Source organism: Ciconia boyciana, chromosome 6, assembly GCF_034638445.1.
Source record: "Ciconia boyciana chromosome 6, ASM3463844v1, whole genome shotgun sequence".
NCBI lineage: Eukaryota > Metazoa > Chordata > Aves > Ciconiiformes > Ciconiidae > Ciconia > Ciconia boyciana.
This window is the reverse complement of record NC_132939.1, coordinates 58,634,554-58,658,039: the sequence shown is the minus strand read 5'-3', so window position 1 is coordinate 58,658,039 and position 23,486 is coordinate 58,634,554. Positions and strand designations below refer to the sequence as shown.

The window sequence follows — 23,486 nt, the reverse complement described above, 5'->3', positions numbered from 1 at the left end:
AAATCTTTAACAGGTCATAGAATCATCAGAATATTTTAGGTTGGAAGAGGCCTTTAAGATCATCAAGTCCAACCATTAACCTAACACTGCCAAGTCCACCACTAAACCATGTCCCTAAGCGCCACGTCTACACGTCTTTGAAATACCCCAGGGATGGTGACTCAACCACTTCCCTGGGCAGCCTGTTCCACTGCTTGACAACCCTTTTGGTGAAGAAATTTTTCCTAATATCCAATCTAAACCTCCCCTGGTGCAACTTGAGGCCATCTCCTCTTGTCCTATCACTTGCTACTTGGGAGAAGAGACTGAAACCCACCTCACTACAACCTCCTTTCAGGTAGTTGTAGAGAGCAATAAGGTCTCCCCTGAGCCTCCTTTTCTCCAGGCTAAACAACCCCAGTTCCCTCAGCCACTCCTCATCAGACTTGTGCTCTAGACCCTTCACCAGCTTCGTTGCCCTTCTTTGGACACACTCCAGCACCTCAAAGCCTTTCTTGTAGTGAGGGGCCCAAAACTGAACACAGTATTCGAGTTGTGGCCTCACCAGCACCAAGTACAGGGGCACAATGACTTCCCTAGTCCTGCTGGCCACACTATTTCTGATACAAGCCAGGATGCCATTGGCCTTCTTGGCCACCTGGGCACACTGCTGGCTCATCTTCAGCTGGCTGTTGATCAACATCCCCAGGTCCTTTTCTGCAGGGCAGATTTCCAGCCACTCTTCCCCAAACCTGTAGCATTGCATGGGGTTATTGTGACCCAAGTGCAGGACCTTGCACTTGGCCTTGTTAAATTTCACACAATTGGCCCCAGCCCATCGATCCAGCCTGTCCAGATCCCTCTGTAGAGCCTTCCTACCCTCAAGCAGGTCAACACTCCTGCCCAACTTGGTGTCGTCTGCAAACTTACTGAGGGTGCGCTTACTGAGGATCCCCTCATCCAGATCATTGATAAAGATATTAAATAGAACTGGCCCCAATACTGAGCCCTGGGGAACACCACTTGTGACCGGCTGCCAGCTGGATTTTACTCCACCACAACTCTTTGGGCCTGGCCATCCAGCCAGTTTTTTACCCAGCGAAGGGTATGCCTGTCCAAGCCATGAGCAGCCAGTTTCTCCAGGAGAATGCTGTGGGAAACGGTGTCAAAGGCTTTACTAAAGCCTAGGTAGACAACATCCACAGCCTTTCCCTCATCCACTAAGCGGGTCACCTTGTCATAGAAGGAGGTCAGGTTAGTCAAGCAGGACCAGCCTTTCATAAATCCATGGTGACTGGACCTGATCACCTGGTTGTCCTTTAGGTGCCGCACTCAAGGAGGTGATGGCACTCAAGATGATCTGCTCCATAACCTTCCCCAGCACCGAAGTCAGACTGGCAGGCCTGTAGTTCCCCCAATCCTCCTTCCAGCCCTTCTTGTAGATGCGCCAGATGCTAAATATATTTCAGTTTATAGAGCTTAACAAGTTGAATCTTTATCAGCTGTGTTTTCCTTGCCTTTTTCATCAAATCAGTGCACTAATAATACAGCTCTCCTAACTGAAATAGGATTAGGATTGTAATTGTCATTGCATGAATTGTTACATTTGTAGTGCAGGTACACTGTAAGCTATAGGATAGATGGATGTTTAAACCCCAAACCTCCACATATGAGTACATTTAATTATTTTTGCAATAGTAGGGTTCAAGAGGCTTACTGAAATTCACAAAGGAAATGCCAAGTAGATGAAGAAATTGAACCCAGGTTGCTAACATCCCCTTTGCTGTTTGAAACACTAGCTCCCTTTTTAGCTGACTTCTTAAAAGAAAGTCACTATGTCTTCATTTAACCTTGACTGGAAAGCCAGCATGTGGTGACTCTATTTATAGTGCATTGCTCATTAATTTGTTAGGGTCCCACTCACACGTTCCTTGTTTCTCCAAACCTGTGCAATATCCTTGAGTCTCTGCAAGTGACTGTCCTTGTTCATCTCTATGCATTTGTCTTCCTGATGCCCAAACCTGCCATTCTCCTAGTAGTGATGGACATAACACAGTTCTAAAGATGCCCAGCCCCTTTGAAATAATAACAACTAAAAAAGCCCACTCTCAAAACAGCAGTTCTGATGGCCATGGAGGAAATTCCCCTTGACTCTCACTCTCTTTCCATTTGTATCTTCCCAGAAGCTCTTTTGGAGTAATTAATAGTGACACTCTGGCTGAAGTCACTTTGATGTGGCCTGCTTAGTCTCCTTCATTGCCACTTGGCAAGGGAGAGCCTTCCCTGGCCCATATTAAAAGCATTTCTTCTACAAGCACTCAGAGTCCAGTGACTTTCTGTTGACCTCTGGTGAAAGAGAGCAGTTCTGTAATCTCTCTGCAGCTCAGGAAAGGCCAGAACCTCTCTGTTCCCCACCTATTTTTGCCAGGTATTAATCAGAAAACCATTAGCCTAGCAAAACACTGGAAGATGCATTATTAAGGCAATAATACTTCTCTTACAAATTTCATCAGTGCAACATGACATGTTTGCAGGTGTAGGCTGTCATTATTTGATACTTCCCCATTCTTCTCCTCTCTATAGCCTTTTGGTAGGCTCTCCTTATGTTTCAGTCCCTTTTTCTTGTCTCAGTGGCAGCCACCTGGGATGTGAACAGAAGACTGACTGACCTTGGTCGATAGCACTGCTTCACATATGGTCTGTGGCTCAGAAATCATTTGGGGTCACAAAGGAAGACAGTCTGTATAATGTGTCTCCCATATAACAAGAAATCACACAAATTCCCTGATGTGGGGACAAGTTCTACTGTTGTGCTAAATAATGATGCAGACATTAAGGAAGAAATAATCTTCTTGAATAGAGAAAAAAGATATTTCTTTACAGTCATGAAATTCCATCATCATTTTTTGCTAGTTAAGCTGTAGGATAAAAATAGAGAAACATTTTAGGCCTGCTTATGATCTTGGTTTTTCACTTATAAATCCAGTTTGTAAAAAGCTTTCCTTTTGGACCATTGCAGTAATCATCTGACTGGCTGTGTCTACTGACAACACACACCAGACAAGAAATTTCCTTGCCTTTGCAGTAACTTCCAAAAAGATACTGAATGTCAGAGCTCCATACAAGCAAACAATCAGATGTCTGCAATATTCTGAATATCTAGAAATATCAGAAATCTAGAAGATCTAGAAGTACCTGTTTATAATTACTCCAAAAAGGCCACAGCCCTCAATTACAGAGGACTTCATTACCTGGAGGATCCTCCTCCACTTTACTGTAGCTTTGCTTACTGATTACATGCATAGAAATTAGTGGCAGCTCTTTTCAATATGCTACAAATAGAAGTGCTTTAAATAGAAGGAAAGTTCCCTTCTTCTTGCACTCAAGAGCTCAGGCAGGGCTGCTCTGGAGGAGACAGACACGACACTGCCTCTCATATGCTTCACTTCTGTTCTATCATCTCTTTTTTCACTCGAAAAGAAACCAATCAGATATTCTGACCACAAATGGTCAGTTGTCCTTTGCCTATAAAAGCAATAAGGGGAAGCCTTTTTCTTCTTGGTGAAGCCTCTATAATGAATGTAATAAAGATCGAACTAATGAGATTCCATGGCACTTAAACAATAATCAGTAGAAATGGATGAGAAATGCTATCCTTTGTGTAATTATCACAACTGCCCTACAGAGACTTAGTATACATGTGTTCTTTATAGCACAGCTCCATATGGGAAGTTCCATTTTTGCTGATTCCAAGATTCCTGAAAACTTATTTCATACAGTTTGTTCTCTTTGAACTCTTTTGTCTCTTCAGAAAGCCACGGTTCAGGGGGAAAAATCCTTTTTAAAAAACATTTGTGAACTCTCCTCCTTATTTGTCAGAAATCTGGAATTTCAGTCCCTTCCAACAAGTTCTGCCTGGCACTACGGTCCTTCCTGCTTCATTCATTAAAAATAGCAATGCAGCAGCATGAATATATCCTTTGGGATTCTACATTAAATGCAGAGTCTTGCATCTTGGGCTGGCTTACATCTGTGTAGCCCTTTTGATGTCTCTTGGCACACCATTGCAGCTGTCCCTCGTAGTAGGCATTTGAATTGATTAACACACTTGCTCCTTTTTTCTTTCCCCCTTGCTCTCAGGGCTGCACCCTGAAAGATTTACTGCACTTTGGAGGGGTGAGGCACTATGTGGATGCTCTGAGGACAACATAATTGCTGAATCAAAGTCTCCCATGAGAATGTGAGCTTTGAACTTGGTTTCAAGATTTAAATTCTCTATTTCTCAGCATACGTATAACAGATTGTCAGAGAATAATCTTCTAATAAGATGCATGTAGATAACCAGGGGGAGAGAGGCAGTACCCTTAAATTATTGCCTGCTTAAATTCAGACAGTAAATCTTTAGTCCTGCAAGTAATTAAACACATAAATAGTCATATGAAGTTCACTGTGACTACTCATGTACACAGTTATGTGTATAAGCATTTGCACTATTAGGACTTAGTAATGAGAATCTAATTAAACAAAACAAAAATGGTTAGCTGGGTTGAGTCACTGTCGGAACTGTGCTACAGTTGCAGACTAGTGCATTGTTATTCTGGCTGAAGATATAAACCAAAATTCCTTATTTCATTAGGTGTGGGTCCCAGTGTTTTATTTTGCAGTATCTAGTGGCATTAACATATTTTAGGGACTATCAAAGAGAAGATTCTTAGAGAATCTGTGGTTGCTAGGAGACTAGTACTTCAGTCCTGCGAATCTTCCACACTGCAAAGAGCAAACTGGCAATAATCAGGTTTTCCTGCCAGACAGCACTCAAACAACTGAAGTTTACGGCTTATTGTTTAAAAATTGTGATTTAACCTTAAATTTGTAGAACAGGAAAATTTAAGAGTTGTTGGATTTCTGCAAGTAGGTATTTTATCTTGTATCTGTAATATGCCATCCTTAAATCTTTTTTTAATCAGTAATACCTTGGGTGTCTGATATCTAGAAACTTAGTTTCAGTGCACTGGCAGGTTTCAGCCAGCATAGAAAGCGTTGAGCTCACTTAAGACAGTTCAGAGAGAGAACTTTGCCATCTCCAGGCCTGCCATCTCCATTCCTGTACACGCACATGGTCTGCACCCTGCGAAGCCTCAAACCAGCACCTTTACCACCTGCAGCTCCCTGCACCTTTGGGGCCTCCCAGCTTACAGCTACAGCAACAGCGAGTGCATTTGTCTCCCCGACACCTAAACACCTCAGGATACATACACCCAGTGACAGGGGTGCCATTCTGGAGTTTGTGCCACACTGACTGCATTTCCTAATTTTAACTTAATTAAGGGAAATATCGCATATCTTCTAAATCAGAGTGGTTTTGTTACAGTGTCTGAGAGGGCACACTAAGAATCTCAGAAATCACTGAGGGCTATAATTTGGTGATCTTTAAAGCTCTTTATGACCCAGGAGCTATGCTAAGCACAAGAGCACACTATTTTCAGTGAAATAACACTTGTGATCAGAACTGCATATGGGTTTTGTGCTTTGCTGGATCATTGTCTTTAGTGCTGTTTAAATAGGTATACATTACAAAGGTATTCACCTATGAAGAATTATGTCTATTTTCTCATTCATGGCTTTTCAATTGCTCAATGTAACGTCACAATATTAAACCCCAATCTGTAGCCCACTGGAGTCAGCCTTTTCATGGATTTTGGCCCTGATTCTGTTTAACTGCAAATGCCCTCATTTCCATCATGCATCAGGATAGACTAATGTTCTGATCTGATTCTTTACTGTCCTCATCTAACACCACAGCCAAACTCTTTTCTCCTTCATGTGACAGTAAAGGCATATGAAAGAAAGTGCCCATGGGGACATACAGGGCAGGGGAGAGGGAAAAAGGGCAAAATCCTAGCTGAAGTCAAAGTGTGGGGGACTGCCATTCCTTTCAGGAAAACTACAACTTCCCCCAGAGCCTTTTGATAACCTTCTACTTATGCTGTAATGATTCAAACCTGGTGGTTTGTAATTATGTTTAAGCACTTTATAATTTCAATCTAAAATCTGACAGTTCCATCCAATTACGTGTCCTGAATGTGGTATTTGTCCCCCCACTATGTTAAGATTATACAGTAGTAGTAACAACATGGCTGAATCATTGACAAATTCAACCTTAGCTATCTTCTCTTGCTTGCCTTGACAACTAGACTATTGAATTCCAACAGGATGAAAATCTAAAAATAGCACTGCGTGAAAAAAGACTGCAAGCAAAGCCACTAGATAATACGGGCTCAATGCTCCTGTGAAATGTGACACGTGCAAAAGCCAGATGGAATTTTAACAACACAGCTTCCTTTTCGACAAAGGAATCTCCAGAGTCTGATTTAATGTCTCCACAGTAAAGCCTAACAATTCCACGTTTTGTGTAGGAGTAAGAACAGACTTTAAACTCACAGAAAAGAACCCCTGAGAAGAATGCTAATGCACAACGCAGTGAATGTAAAAAGAAGAGACCTCTTATGACCCTGTAGCAATTAAGACACCATCCAAGTCCAGCGTAGAAGTCACCTTATACTTAAAATTATTACAATGACACAACTGGACTCAGCAATGCTGACAGAGACCAGTAACACTGTGGCTGTGCAGAAACCAAAATCACTGCAGTTTAGGAAATATTTTACCTTATTTACTAGATACTATTGGAGTGAGAATCTGGCTGGTTCTTATGCAGGAGTGCAGAGAGGAGCAGGCGAAAGGAGCTTTTCTTACTTTCATATCCTGCCTAAAAAGAAGTGAAGAAACAGGTAGATAAAGTAGTTAGCAAATTAGCTGAAGTCTTGGAACAGTAAGGTTCAAGTCTCTTCTACCTTTTAACATCACTGTCTGACCTTGGGACTCCCTTAAGGAACTCAAGCTCTCTGTAAAACAGGTACCTCTCTAAGCCCTATCTTATCTTGCAGATTAATTGGATGGTAGTTAATATTCACCATCTTGAGGGTCCCAGTGAGTTATCCATGTAAATATATCTCCATGTTATATAGATATATATTATGAATATCTAATGGTCCCTTGTCATGTCTTGACCTCCAGGTAGATAGCAGAAGACACTTTATAACTTTAACAGTGAAGGACTGAGGCACGCAACTTTCTAAGTCTGTTTTACAGATGCATATTTTGCGTGTACCCTAACACCACTGAGGGCTCAAATGTACAGAGTAGGTTTTGCACTGATGTCTTGTGGTAAAAAGAAAACCAGCATCATCCAACAGCATTTCTAGGAATCTGGTCTCCTCCTTTCTTCCCCATACTTAGATTTTCCTGGTTGTAAGCCAAAGTGGTGACTAGAACCAGTTCCTTTGATTCAAGTAACATCCTAATTCCCTTCTAGTCTGCTGTGGGTTTGGGGAGATTTTTTTTTTATCTCATCCATAATATTATTAGGAAGATCCTATTTCTCTGGTGAAGAGAGAGACTGGTTTGAAGGAGGAAGATCAAAGATCTTAATATTATTCTCTGGCCTCATTCTTTTATTGCTTAAGTAAATTTCTCTTCTTAAACAATTATAGGCACAAATCCAAATGATCTATCATAGGCCATGGCTTTTTATTTGCTGGAATACCTGTTGTTCCAGAAATAGACATAGCCCCACTGGTATGACTTTGAAGCACCACACACGTTGGTTGGAAATGGGATAAAAAATAAGGTGAATCAATAAACAGATATTGTTTTCCACCAGTGCTGTGTGACAGGAGAAGTTAAAGCTTTGAAGTTTGGCTTTCTTTTCAAGGAAATATCTGTGACATTGTCTGGGTATATTGCTGCACCTTGTTTATTTTACTCTTGCCTGTCCACAGACAAGTTCATAATTGACAAAAGGCATGAACACAAATGTCCTGTTTTTAGGAGACTCACTCAACTCCCCAGCCCATGGGTCCCAGAGAAGCAATGGTGCCTTAGGAACTGACTTATGTTGAAGGCAGTAAAGCAGAGAGCAAATTCCGTTTGTTGGAAGAAATGTTTGCACTGGTTTATGTTGTCCTTTCTTTGTGGGAGAGCAGCCATAGTCAGAAGAGTCAGAAAGGACCATGAAAGGTGTCTAGTCTGTCCTCCTGAGCCAAGGCAGGAAAGTTGTATGTAAATCCTTCCAAACTTTATGGGACATCCCACAGCTATTATGGTCAATCCCCTCAGTACATAACTATCCCTGTGATTAAAATATTCCCCCTAACATTTTCCCTAAATCTTTTGGCTTCACTTTGAACCCATTATTTCCTATTCAATCCACAAAGAACATGGAAAGTGGTTGATTTCCTTTCTCTTTACAGTTATGTCTTCCCTGCTTGGAGACAATTATCTTTACTCATTTCAGTCTTGTTTTTGCTAGGAAGTTTTCTCTCTCTCTTGGCATTCTGGTTGCCTTCCTCTGAACACTTCCTTTAGGGGTGGTGCTGAAAACAGGGCACAAAGCTAGTGACCACAATAAGAAAAATAAAAGGTGAAGCTTTGTTTAACAGGACCTGCACAGGTGATTACTCCTATCACCTAGATAGATGTAGATGTAATTAGAGCAGAAAATGCATGTTTTGTAACAAACAGCTCTACAAGTGTAGGATGTAGGAATTTTGCAGTTCTGCTCCCCCTCTCATCTCTCTCTCCCACTTCCTATCACCAACATTCACGAACAAAACGTCTCCAGTATGTAGAGACGTATGTAGAGATATAAAGATGCAAACACAGAAATGCACAGGATCAGCTATGTTAGAATTCATATGCCACCCTGGCTCATGATGACCCAGGCTTTGGTCCCACTCAGTACACTGCTGCCCTTAACAAGTCAGGAGTCAGTGCTCCAAGATATTGCAGTTACTTCTGACTGTCTCAGATACCATTTTATATTATCTGTTGACAAACAGGAGCTTTTTAAATGGCAACTGCTGTGGCTAAATACTTTAATGTAATGTCTGTAATTACAGTTACCAACGTCTGTAATATAGACACCCACATAAGTATACTGGCAATGTGCAGTCAGCAGTGCCATGTATTAGTTTAAGAGACACAGACTCCAGTCAGTCAATTAGATTGCATTTTCCTCTGGCTCCTCAGCCTCCACTCACTTACAATATTTACAGTTATACTGTAGCTGGTTGGGGTCACACTGGAGTCAAGCTAGCTGGAAGTGAAGTGTCCAGAGGGTCAGTTGGACAAGCAGTGTGGCTTCACCTCACCATTTTAACCTTTTGTAATTCTATGGCATCATATGATGTGAACAACTGTAAAGAAAACACAGTTCATCAATCCATTCTCACAAGACAAAAGTGCTGCTGTGTCTCTGCATCATAAAGGGAACAAAAATACTGTGCGTATCTGTCTCTGCTTTAGCTGGTCAGATTGTCCAGGAAAGGCTTTCATCTCCATATGAGGAGTTTGTACAGCTCCTAGCACCATGGATCCTCATCTCTGCTGATGGCTACAAGGACTATTTTAATATAAATAAGCACTTTAATCACATTAATTACATGCACAGGTTCAAATCATCTGATTGAGGAAAAGCATACTAAACAATTCAAGCATACTGAACAATTCAAGCATACTGAACAATTTAAGTGGAGTCTTAGCTGTCATTTTAAGGCAGGAAGCCTCCTGTTTTCAATAGGCTTTTTCAGGTTTCACTGGATGGTTTGCCAAGCAACATAGAGAAGAGGTGCGGGTTCTTTTGGGACTGTTTTTTGAGAGGGACTATGCATTTCATGCTAGCTGACAGTACCGGGTATGACAGAAATCAGCTTGACTCACCGAAACAGCCATTTAAGAGCAGACCCTCTAGTGGTATAAATCAACAAGGCTTGACTTCACTGGAGCTCTGCTAATTTACCCCTGTTGGGAATCTGACTCTGAGACTTTACAGAGTGAAAATGAAACTAAGGAAGCAAAACAAAGATCCCAAAATATTAGGAAATAAAACAGCTTGAGAATGCTATGTTTTCCCAAGCATGTGAAAGAGAAGCCTGTAGGTTATAGTTTCAATTTAATTTGTGGTTATTTGATACATGTTCACGCATACAGTATGTGCCACGGAGGACTTAAAGGCTTATCGTGAGAAAAATGCCTGAGATTTCTTTTTGTCTTATTTCTGTTGTGGTTATTCCCCAGTCTCTTTCAGCCAAAATTTCGGTGAGGTTGGACCTTGCTAAGGATTTTTAAAAGACAAGTGCTGAAAAGATCTTCAACCATACAGACAGAAAAAGAAAAAAAGATGGAAGACCTAGCGTGTGCTGAAGGTCAGACAGAAGTTCAGGATAACTTAGACGTGGTCCAGTTATTAAAGGGATACTTTGCCTCATCTTTCAGTAAGAATGATAGTGAACATGGGAATAATTGTAGGATATCTGATTCAGAATGAGGAAGGTTTAACAGAAACTACCATATTTAAGGCAGGATCAAACTGAGCCTATTCACCCTGGTGATATCAGGAATCTGTGGTAATCCCCAGCCCAAAATCCTGATCAATTGACACATGAAGCGGCAAGCTCAGAAGCAAAGCTTTTCACTGTGTGCATTTGTTCAAGAGTTGTATTCTAACTGGCAAAGAGAAAATGTAACATGAAGTTGAGCGAAGGCTTCATGGTCAAGCAAGCTGAGCAATCCAGGATGCAGAGAAGTAGCATAAAACACAACAGTTTTAGCAAAAGTAACCTTTTGTTAAGACAACCAATTTCGTACTCAAGGAACATGTTTCGTTCCTTGAGTACTCAAGGAATGAGTACTCAAGGAATCTATCTAGATTTGCATCTATCTAGATTCCTAAAATCTATCCTAAATCTTTTCCTAAAATCTAGATTCCTAATCTATTCCTAAAATCTAGATTCCTAAAATCTATCTAGATTCCTTGAGTACTTTCGTGTAATTTCGTGTTTCGTACTCAAGGAATCTATCTAGATTTGCATGTAGCAGTTCATAAAGTGCTCAGCTGAGAATTACTGTCTAAAATTGATATAATGGAGAGTAATTCAAGATTATTAACCTGAATTAAAATTATATTTTTTTAAAAAGTAGCATGTTAAGAAAGAATTCTGTCAGGTTGGGGAGAGGTTATTGGAACTTTGGAAGAAGTTTTTGAACACATCTTGTTACAAATACTTGTTAGTGACTTTGAGTCAATAAATAGGTTTGCCTAAATGATAAAGTCATTTGGAGGTATTGACAACAATTAGGAAGCTTATATAAGAACTGTTTTATTTATAAGCAGAATAATGGAAACAGGATAAAATTTAACACAAAGCCATCCACATAAAGACTTCATGTTGTGGAGCTCATAATTTGGAGGCAGCAGAGAAACGGAGATCTAGGTATACTGTTAAGATTGTAAAACAGCTGTGAGCCTCCAATGTGACAGAACCACAGGAAATCTGAGACAAGCCTAAGATGCACTGCAGATATATTTTCTTTAGAGTCACTGAAGCATTCATATTATTATACAAGGTACTGCCAAGGTGTTTTGTACATGTTATACAGGTCTGATCACCCACTTTCAAATCAGATTCAGGTTAATTTGGAATAGATCCAGAGAAGGGATACTGAAATGACTGAGGGAAAGGAGTATAATCTTCTGAGAGCAGTCAAAGAATCATGTCTTGTTTTCCGTCTCAAATAAGACATCTCTTCATAAATGCATACGGGGATTAAAAACAGGGTGGGAGTAATAAGCTTTAAACATAAAATTGGTACAAGATCAAACAGAGATAAACTGGTCATACAAAATTTCACATGGTTAGAACCACCATCTGATTTCAATCAGTTTAGTATTGTTTGGGAACACACAGGGGAAAAAAATAAATCTAACTTTCAAGATGGAGCCCAGCAGTCTTATGGACATTGCATGACAGAGCAGTGGTGTTCCGGAGATGCACATTCAGGTGTGGGGTGAAGATCTGGGATGTTGAACTTAGTCATCTGCTCTAAGAAAAAGAGAGTTTATCTATTTCTTTTCTGAGTTGGGTCCATTTATGCCATATCTTTGTTGTATGCAATTAGTCCCAAACATCTGAGCTTCTATTTAAAACCTAATTTTGCTGTGGAGGATTTCTTCTTTCACCCTAAGAAGTGTCAGAAGTTGGTCCCAGATAGAGAGGGAATGCTGGGAAGGTGCAATGCTACTCTTGGTGGTGTTGAGAGATTTGGTATGTCTTACTCATGATTACTTATGTCTAAACTGGTTGACAGATGCTTTTCCTCAGGTCAGACATGCAAAACCCCCATAGCTTAATGAAACCCTCCCATTCTTTCTAGTATGTGTGGTGTTCCTCTTTCCAGGGGAATATGTCCAATAGTCCCAACAAGTTCCTTAGTATTGCAGGGATATAGGATGTTAGTCTTGACCTCTTCTGCCTTCTTCCCTCAGTGTTAAGCCTCTTCACCTTTTATATATTAACTGTCTTCAGATGGTCTGAGTATAGTGGAGGTGTTTTATGCCCCTTGGTGTGGAGGTATGCTTGGAGGAGGTGCTTTCTGAACAAAATATCTATTACAGTGGCAACTGTGGAGAACTGGACTCAATTTTCTTTGTATCTTCATGACAATTTCAGGCAAGAATTTTACAGAAAGATTCTTCTTCTTTTGTAAACATCTATTAGATACATTCGATACATGAAGCCAAATCAAATGCAGCCAGACACTTCCTCCAGCTCTATTAAAGCTTCTATAGATTAAATTTTAGTCTTTCTTCAGGCATCACTTGAGTAGTACTTTAAAACCTATACAAAGAAATCTCTAAAAATTGGTTAAGTGTCTAATTAAAGATTGATCCTATCAAATTATGTAGTCTGTAAATTTTATTAAATCAAATCTTTTATTCTTGTACCCTATAGGAAAAAAAAAAAAGGAAAACAGCCACAGTGGTTCCTATCAATAAAACTTTAGTACAACTGTGAGCACAAAAGAAATGCTGAAGTGAAATAGTTGCGATTGAAAACATGCAGCAGTTTACAAACGTGCCAGAAGTCCAGATGACTTTAGTTGTGAGTGAACTCTCATTTACAGCTTTCCCAGCCACAGAAATAAAAGCAACTCCCACAATAATAAACAAGTCAGACTAATAACAGGCAGACTAAATGAGCGTCAGTAACTTCCTGCTACTCTTTCTTTTCCCATACATTTGGTAGCAACTAGCCAACACGCCAACCCAAAGTCCACTGAACTCAATGGGAAGACTGGTGACCACTGAGCCAGGCTCTGGGTCCTGTGCCTCCCTCTAAAATGAAACATCTCTTTCCAAGAAAACAAAAAATAAGAAGAAAAAAGAAAAAGGTGTCACCTTGGGAAGATGTAGAAGGATGAAAATTGACCTCAAGATCTTAGAGGAAGGAAATTTCATTAGACATCTGGAAGATCTGAGATCTCATGATTGCTTGTCCTTCAGAAAGTGATAATACAATAAAGGAAATAAAACATAAACACAGTATTTTACCAATGCAGTCACCATGTGAATTGAATAGAATGATAGACTACCAGCATGACTTTTTATTTTAAAAGTTTTGGTTCAATGATCAACACTGTAGACACTGATCATATAACAAAAAAAAAAAAAATCAAAGAATTGGATCACTATATTAAGTTTTATTTATGTCAATGACTAAGAATATTCTGCCATTGTCTTGAGGTTGTTTGACTCATTAATCAAACATGGGGAGATAAAAAATTAGAGGATTACAGTATTTTTAATTTGCTCTGCTGACTTGAAAACAACTCAGAGGTTGTCATGCTGTCTGAAAAACAGTAACCATATTCTAAAGGGAAAAAAGCCACAATAAAATTTCCTGGGGTTTCCATTAACAGCATCCCTGCTTTCATTCAAGCCAGCGAATGACTTTGTTCTCAAAGAATATCAACTTGCAATCTAGAATAAGCAGGGGGGTGGGGGTAGGGGGGTGGGGTAATGATTAAAAAAAAAAAAAAGACAACAGATTTGGCCTTTTGGATACCTGCTCCAAAATGGACTTTTAAATGCTCAGCACTTCCAGAAAAGGAGAGTCTTGACAGTTGTTCCATGTTTTACACTTGCTTTCTTCAAATACTTAGAAACAATTCAAGTTTCTACCAATACTCTTAGCCATTGCCTGAAAGTGCTTCCAGGCAAAGTTGCCCCACCAAGTACTTCTGTGAAAACGAAAATCTTCAAACCTGTCTCAGTATTTTAAGTAGGAGACTGTGCATGGAAATGTAAGATATTAAATTACTGAGGCCAACCTTTTTGTTAGAAGCAAAAGTTGTTATTTTTAGGCTGATTAAATAAATTCTTTGGTCACACTGCATTGATATTGTCTAAAAGAAAGCCAGGTATTTAAATCACATCTGATATTTCTGTAACTAAAGGTAATTACTGATCTTAATTAAAAATATTTTATTAAAAAAAAATAATCACACAGCTTCAATCACACTGCTCAGTTCAGGCATCAAGAAGCACTTGAAATGAATCAACCCACTAGCAAGCAGCAACTTACGAATGACATAACATAAAGGACATTCTTATACCAACCTTTACTTCGGTCTTACTGCTTGAAATAGGTCCCACAAGACTTTCAGGACAAGATTGGTCCTAAAAGTGGCCAATTCAGAGTGGTTTAGAATATATTTTAAAATCAATTCAGTAGGATATTTCAGATAGGAGCCTTAATGGAGAGCAGTGGGAGGATGATGTAACCTCCAAACTTCCACAGGCTATATCAATGGCAGGGATCTGGCTAGGAAACAGCAATTTTGCCTTAGTAAAAATGTCACCTTGTGAAAACAGAGCTGTTTCAGAAAACCACAGACTTTTAAAATAATTTTGAGTTGCTAAGGCTTTTCTGGGGGAAAAAGAAATGAAAAAAAAAATTAAAAAAGAAGAAGAAGAAGAAAAGGAAGAAGAAGAAAAAGAAAAGAGGAAAAAGAAAATTATGAAAAAAGGACCTTCCTAAGGAACACAATTATCTGAAAAAATAAACTGCTTGGTATGAAAGCTACATTTCTATAGATGCCCCGATCTTTGTTTTCACCATCTCAAGTTCCTATATGCTCATTTGACTCTCTAGCCTGAGAGCTAGGGCTTTCCCCTGAAAAACACGCAGGCTCTAGTCCTTTTGTGTGCTCCTATTTATTTACTAGAACTGGATCCCCATCAATGAAGTAATGGAGCGTTGCAGTGCCACAGCCCAGAAAGGGCTCTGACCTGGGTCAGAGCATCCTCCTTGAGGGGGACTGAGCTGAACCCATTGCTCCCACATCAGAGAGGAGCCCTCTCTTTGCTGCACAGCCTGTCAGGGAAAGGCAAAGAACATCCCCAATGGTCCAAAGGAAAATTGGCCATGTTACACAAAACGAGCAGATTTTGCAGTGAAGATGTAAAAAAAAAAAAAAGCCCTACCATTAAAAAAAAAAAAGAAAAAAAGAAGGTGAGTAGTTCATATGGAAGTAATTGCAGCTTGGTTTAGTCTTCTGGTTTGTTTTGGTGTCAAGCATTTGCTGTGCTTTTTTTCCCCGCTAATTTCCTGTCGGGATTGGCAGCCAGTGACTCACCTGCATTCACAGATGAGTATAGCCAGAAAGCCAGCCTACAGCTCCTCTTCTCTATCCTGTGCTTTAATCACACAAAACAACCCCCACCCCGACCTCATGAGTACAGCAATATTCAAAGCACTAGGCAAAAGAAAGGCCAGGCAGCTTCCCCTCATGTCTGTAGATATTGCCATAATAGAAGCACTGAAATCAGATATTCTAAGTACTCTGTCTTCATGGGTGACTCCCACAGTTCAAGGCAAAGCAATAGTGAGTGGCCCTGAAGAAAACTATGTCCAGTCTCCCCAAAATGACAGGAACATGATGATTAGGGCAGTTTTTGAGAGTTCGTCTCCAGAAAACCAAACTGGCAAGCCCATGAGGCTGCCAGTAGCTTCCCATGCCCAGGGAGAAAGCCCCTGTGGTTCATTTTCTGGTCAGCAATGTTTAAACTATTTCTTGCATACTATGGAATACACATGGATTCAATGAATAGATGTAAATTAGAGAAAGCAATTATGGGTCCCTAGGTTAGATTTTTAATCTCAAAATCTGGGATTTATCATGGGCAACCCTGTGCTTCCAATAGACATGCAGGGACCGTGTAAGATGTGTATTACATCCATTACTGGGAAGCTGTGGAGGGCTTTTCCTGCAGCTGGCTTCTTGCGTACCAAGTTATGGTGCATGTCTAAAATCCATAATGTATGTCATCAGAAATTATCATGCAAACACCAGCCTGACTGACAACTTATCTAATGGGCAAATCAAAAGTAAATGAGAAGAAGGGAAGATGAGTGACCCACTGAAGAACCAACAATTTGTCATTTGGGATGTTTTATTAGGCAGTTTGACAAATTTCCTGCTGCTTAACGGATTAAATTTACATTTCCCTATTTTTAATCTTTAATGCATTTCATACTCAAATATGATTGTTAGCCATTCATCAATAAGGTTTAAAGTGTTCATGATTAATGGGCAATGCCTTCGGTATAAATAAGAGATTCTGTGATGCTGGGATTTATCTGCCTCTAGAGATTGCAGGATTGCTCCGAGTGCTCATTCCTTAGTTACAATAAAGTGGGACCAGGAGGATTGATGAGATTCTGTGCCAGTGGTGTGATAAAGTGAAATGGAAGCAGCTATTAAGGATCTACGCGAGATAATGATGAAAAAGAAAACAAAGGGTTGACAAGACTTTTGATATAAGTAGCATCAGAGAGATTAATGAGTCTCCGTGCTATAGATAAGTAGGGATTTACAGCGTCTGTACGGTAAAAAGAAACCAGACAGATTAATGAAATTACCACCTTGGCTCTGCCGGGATGTAAAGATTCAGGGCTGCAGGAGTGCCGAGCCGCTGTCAAAGGGTTAATGGGAGCCTGGCTGCAGCGGCGGGCAGAGGGACCTGAGGAGTTAACAGAGTAGTAAGCTACAGCCTGGGTAAGTAGCAGCGAAAGGGTTAACAAAAAGCCTCCATGTATTGAGACGCTAATTGTCAAGATAGTGTATTACTTGAGGAAAGTAATTTGATTACTTGAAACTCCCACTAAGGAGGCAAGCTTGCGTCCCTTCCATCTGTCGGGCTCTGTGAAAGATGATGAATTGAACTCAAAATTCACGTGTGATGAAGTCACTGTCATTTCCCAGGCAGCAGAGCACTGCTGCCATGCCCACCGTGCGGAGGGTAGCACCGCATTTCAACTTTTCCTCTGAAACCCAGGAGGCACAGTAACCTGTTACTTGCTGCTGCTTGCTTTTTTTTTTTCCTCCTCATTTTCTGCCTCAGCGCTACAACTGAGTCATTCTGTTGCCCATGGCTCGTGGGTATACAGTGCTCCTGCAGCGTGCTGCATTATTCCCCAGTTCATCTGTCAATGTTATTTTCGGCTAATGCAGATGTGGGGTTCGCTTACCGTCGCTTTGTAGACACTTGTCGAAAACCATTTGGAAAGCCTTAACTATGCATAAATCTGCAGAGTGAATGTTTTCTTTCATTCACTTGCTCCTATTATTTGATTTCTTGTAGGCCTCTGCGGCAGAGATGGAGAAAATAAGGTAAGTGAGACAGTTTATTTACATCTCATTATAGAGAAGAGATGTTCTGTTGCACAATGGACGATACAGGCTCTTGGAAAATATTTTGCTTAATATGATCAGAGTAAAATACTGGATTGCATGATGATGCAAGGGAAGCTGTGTTTTAGAGACAAAAGAAAAGGAATGTGGTTATTCTTGTAAATCTGTTTTGCAGGGATGTCAATTCAGAAAGGGTGTTTTACACACAAACATGTTTTATTGCCAGATGCAGAGGATATTTGATTATATAAATGTTGTAGTCACTTGTCCATTTACTGCAAGAGCCTGCCATTCCATTTAATGAGGAAAGTGGATCAATAATTCATGAAAAAGCTGAAGAAAATATAGGCTTGACTTCAAAGCATCTAATTACTGTGGTTTGTTTCAATATTATGCTGTAACATTGGTGTTCGATTTTTGTTTTATATTGTATACCAGCCAGATAAATCTTGTCTCCTCTGTGTTTAAAATGTTGTCATACTGTACCAGTTTCTCAGCACATCTCTCTGCTTTAAGCAAAAGGAGATGGCTTTTATAAACATAAGTTTTCCATCTCATGTCCGAGTGCAAGTCTGCTTTGGGGGATACTGCTTTTGTGTATGTTGTTAAGAAAGAAAAAGAAAGAAGAAAGCATTCTAGCCCTTTTTAAAAAATAAATTTAAAAAATCAAATTTTGTCTATTAATAAAATCCCCAGTTATTATCAAAGTGATACATAAAGGCTAGTAAAAAGTTCAGCTTTTAAATACTTTATGGATCTTATTTTAATAAGCCAAAACACTGGCCATGCTCTTATTTGGTTTTATTGGACAAGCCCAAATTTCTTTTCTGAACCTAGTGACTCAGTTTGGTTAGTGATAACTATTGTCCAAGCACAACTTTTTAGATTCTTTAAGTTTGGAATGGCTATCCTGAGTTATTAGAAATGTAGAAAAGTTCTAAAATTCTGGAAATAACGGGAAGAAGTGGCAAGTGTGAAAGAACAGAGATTTGACTGAGTGTTTAATGAATTCTGGGCTGCAAACAAAATCCTGGTTTTTATTTGAGAAGAAAAAGGAGGTTAAGTCTCTTATAGTGGACTTGAAGATGCATGTCCAAAAGTTTCTAATATAATTTATAAAGAGCATCAGTTGTACGTTTTTTGTAGTGTCTCATGACAAAGTATTACAACTTTCGAGCTGAAAGAAAAACCCTGTGCAAGGTATTATGGCTTTGCACGTATATAAGCACTATAATGTTAAAGCTGTGAGTTTTTCCTGAGTAACAACTGAGAAAGCACCTCAGTATGTGGTCCTGCATTCACTAAGAAGTCCAAACAAGATCACTTATTGTATATGCACACTCATGTCATGAATTATTCTCTTAGAAGATGCAAGCAAATATATATTTACATGTTTGCTTGGTAAGCATGTGTGCACAAATGCAATACAATACTTGTAATACTTTCCTGAGCATGCCTTGGCCTCTGCTTTTAGTCGACAGATTCTTACCACATTTGCAATAACAGGCTGCAGAGCCCAGGAGAATGAGCTCAGGAATGTATTGAAAAAGATAGAATTTGCTATGACAAGACTAAGTAACCATAAAGCTCCATTTTCCTAGCACCCTAGTTTTGCAGCTGTCAGGCATGCAGCACTCCTTACCTCAGTACTGCTTGAGCACTGTATAGATGGAAAAGCCCATACTGCCCCGCTGAAGGAAGTGGGAGTTTAGTTAGCTATTAACTCCAACAAACGAAAGGTCAGGCTGTGTCAGGAGTTTGTTAATAAAGTTTTCTGTTTACAATTCTTGCGTGTAAAAGTTGCTTCTGACTAGACGTTTGTCCCCATCACCCAAGCTGGTGCAAGGCCAGCGCAAGGGCTCCCTGCACTCCCGAGCGGAGCAGCCAGGCTGGGGGAGCTCCGGCAGGACCCAGCGCAGAAGTTGCGCTGCTCCATCCAGAACTTTTCCAGGCTCCCTGTCTATAGTCATCATCTTGGATGCTAACTGACAGAATCCTCAGCAGTTTAAGGAAACAGTAGTCAGTTCTGGAGTAATTATTTTAAATACCTGGTGAACCCACAGACCTGAGAGAATTAGATTTTTCCTAAACCTATCCAAGTCTGGCACTCAGGTAAAAAACAGACTACCTCGTCTTTTAAGCACAGTGACTTCAGAGAGGCCATGAAGAGAGAGAGCCTGAAGCCAGGGGAAGGAAAAAAGAAACAAAAGGGAAAAGGGCAGGCCAGGAGGAAAGAGGTATTTTTTGTTACGTGTAGAAACCAGTGTAACATCACAGGAGAAGCCGTTCCCACGTGATACTTGAATATGTTCTGCCCTATCCCCTGGGCCCAGCTCCTTCCCCACTCTCTTTTTGCAGCCAGCTGAGGATGTACCATCCCATATCAGCTAGGAGGGAGCTGGCCCTAAGACTAGAGGGTGAGCCCACACCAGCTGTGGAGCTGGGGCGCACAGAGGGTACAAGGCTCCTGCAAAAGAGGAAGGAGAAGGAGGTCTAGAATTAGCAAAAAGGAAACAAACCAAAGCCTTGTTGGAGGAACAGGAGAAGAGGAGCAAGGTGGATACCCACAGGACAACCTATGCAGCCGGGTTGAAAACCCTCAGGGTTAGAGAGATCCAGGTATGCATTCCACAGTGCACTTCAAGATAAGAAAGTCTTTTAAATATGAAGAACAGGTGCAGATAATCACACTTTTCAGAGGAGCTGCTCCACACTGACAGTCCCTGGGAGCCCACAGGGCCAAGCATCTTAAAAAGGCAGCTCTTGGAAGTCTTTGGGTGAGCTTTGCACATTCTCCAGCCCAGTGCATCTGCGGCACCCCCAAGGCCTGGGGTGGCCAGGCCCATTCAGACAGAGGAGCAAATGCAGGAGCATACAAAATTGATCCACTGATGACCTGTGCTTTATTCAGCCCCAAATTCACTGAGCCAGGGCAGCACAAGCAATGGTGCAGCGAACTAATACACCCCTCAGTGTTACATTCCCTCAGTCAGAATCTGGCTGGAAAGATGCAATTCATCTCATGTAACGCAGTAGTAATTCCCCTTGCAGACCAAGGAGCTGCTGTGACCTGCAATGTCACATCCTGTCGTTTTCAGCAGGGGCTTGCAGTGACAGCATTACAAGTGGAAGGAGCAGTAGGAAGCAGAGGTGGGAGGTTATCAGTATTTAGCCTGACACAGGGACGACTTCCTCTAGAAGTGGAAACATGCTATTTTGTGCTAAAACTTCGACTGGAAGAATCAGCTACTGCAATGAAGTCTTCACACTGTGAACAATTCTTAGCAGTACATAGTGTTTATAACATCTCAAGGTACCAATATCTTAGGCAGGAAGTAAGGCTAACTACTAATCACAAACCTCTTGAGGATCTGCACTTATGTAGGTTGGCTGTGTATGGTTATACAGTCACTTTAAACATTAATTACTTCTGACTACAACCTTTTAAATACAGTTTTTTTGATCTGGTTCTTTTTCATGTCTATAAACAAGGACTTAAAATCTTAGTTATGTAAAGTAAATTTCAAATATACCTATACTATCTTATTTTGACTCTTAGCAGTGTGCTATCTTTGGTGCATATATTCAAGAGAAGCACATGCCTTCCAGGTCTGAGGGCTTGCAGATCTGTGGTGGCTGGCACACAAAATTGCGAGTACCCTGGAAACTGCTCCTTTAAGCCAGATTGAATCCATAGCACGGCTAGATGTGCAAATGAAAGACCACTGCAGCTCCCGTACAAACTCCTGGTAGCTTTTTCTTTGCTTCCTTTTAATCCTGCTTGAAATACAGGTTATAACGTTTAACCTTTCAAGTGAAAATGTTGTAAGGTTTGGCATAAGAGACCTCCAGATATATTTTTGTACGCAGATATTGACCAGATTCTCAGTGTTTCTTACACTGACAAGTATCTCCCTCCACAGGAAATGCCAGTTGAGGTGATAGATATTGTTCAATACAAGCTTTTTTTTTTTTTTAAATACACTCCTAAAATTTCAGTGACAATTCAGAAACTCTATAAATCAATATTCTTGTTTCTAAGCTTTCAAGATCCACAATAGGCTGAACTGTGTATCTAAAAGTACATAAAACAGGACACATCATCACCACCATCAACTGCCAGGCTCACATAATTAGTGCCTGTAAGGAGGCTGACTTTCTACTTTGCAATGTAACCATGGTATTCCCCAACTGAGGATTAATTTGTTTTGGTAGCATTGGTAGTGGCACTTTACTAATCATCCAGGGATCTCTGATAAAAGTGGTCTATGTCTCAAGGAACCTGTGAGGCAACTTCTTCATTTCATTGTAGTCCTTGTTTCAGAGCATATGAAGACAAAGTGATTTGTTTTGCACACACAGCTGGTAGTAAGTCAGCAGCTCTATCCAAGTCTCTTGAATTTTCAGACTTGGACTTTTCTCAAGCACGTTTGAGTTCATCTGCGGTAAGGAAGGCATATCAGTCTCTTCAAAAGGAACGTCAGAGGCATGTGCAGTCCTAGGGAAAAGCTGCTGTGGTAGTTTAGTGAAAATGTGAATACCTTCCTAAATGCCCACTAGATCATGCTGCCTTCCTTGCACTTGGTATAAATTTAGCCCTCTTCATATGCTAATGAACACTGCAATTTCCTGCCATCCCCACCTTGTCCTTGTTCCTTCTCTCAGCCTGTATCTACATTAATTTTACCATAGTTACTTGAACACAAGGAGAGGATTTTTTTTCCAGAAAGTTAACCAACAAACATGGTTTACTTTACCCTAGGTCTTGTCTTCACATCCACAGCTGATGTGCTGGGAGCCACTGCCTTGTACAGAGGCACAGTGCCACAGGACAGCAGCAGGGCTGTGCAAGCAGCAGCTCCAGCATCTGCTCAGCAGTGTCTGCAGGCTCTAGCTGATGCTGGGACTTGAAACCCCAGCTGAGGACACAGGCAAAGAGATGGCACAAGGCAAGCTCAGAAGAAATAGAGCACAGGGAAATGCTGGCATGAAAGGGCCATGAGTTTGGGGTCATTAGATGTTATGGTAGAAAAGTCACCTACTGGGTGAATATTGGGTCCATTTTGAAGGAGGGAAGAAGAAAAGGAAGGGAGCTGCCTACTTATATTCAAAGAGGTAAAGCAGGTTTTCATTTTTCTCTGCTTTGCAAGATGTTTTCATCTCCCAGGCAGTCCCAGCAGCCGTGACAGCCCTGCAGTGCTGTTTTCAGCACATCTGGTTTGTTCACGCTGCCATCCAAGATATGACTGCAGCACAGCTAAACCACACGTCTCTCCCCACCAGAGACTACATTCAGCTTTAAGTTTGGTGGTTGTCAACCATAGGAATGGGAGCAATGTACACACAAGGATATATTCACAGCCCCCAGGGGAACTGTAGCCCTAGAACTGGGATCAGTTGGGGCGCACAGCCATGCTGATCTGACTATACTAGCACCTTTGAGAATTTTATTAATGCTACCAGGGGCACAGTATGCTTGTGTAGCTTATACTGAAGTCCATCCCACTTCATCTCCACTATTACCGTAACAGTGCTAGTCAGTGTGCTAGTCAGTCAAATCAGCACTACTTAGCTGAGGCAGGGGGGTTACTGTTAACGTTGTCCTACAGCCCTGTGCCCTGAACTGCTGTCTGCTGCTTGGTAGAATGATCTAAAAGGCAGCGATGCCAGTATGGAAGGAATCATCTCCAGTCACCTGCTGTAATAAGTGTTGTGTTATAATATCTTTTAGCTCTAGGTAAATATTGAGTGGAGTAAAAGTGTCCAGCAAACAAGAAACATGACAGGAACAGAGGGCAGAATAGATTCAAGTTGAATGAAACCAGGTATAGCTGTGTAAAGCGGCCTGCAGGGACAAGTGGGAGCTGAGCAAACATCTGAAGAGACCAAGGAAGTAGGTAGGAGGAGATGAG

General features: G+C 40.8%; 1 protein-coding gene across 5 annotated transcripts in view; it reads left to right on the top strand.

The window, feature by feature from the left end:
- Window positions 1-16,916: 16,916 nt before the first annotated feature.
- Window positions 16,917-23,486, top strand: part of BEGAIN (brain enriched guanylate kinase associated) — a 119,438-nt gene continuing 112,868 nt past the window's right edge. For 4 of the 5 annotated variants that reach the window (XM_072864514.1, XM_072864513.1, XM_072864512.1 and 1 more), the window contains exon 1: window positions 17,206-17,553. In XM_072864514.1, the coding sequence (XP_072720615.1) occupies window positions 17,540-17,553 (14 nt within the window). In that variant the 5' untranslated portion in view covers window positions 17,206-17,539. Of the gene's footprint in view, window positions 16,939-17,205; window positions 17,554-23,486 lie in introns of those variants that run through there. The other variant, XM_072864515.1, reaches the window with a different exon arrangement.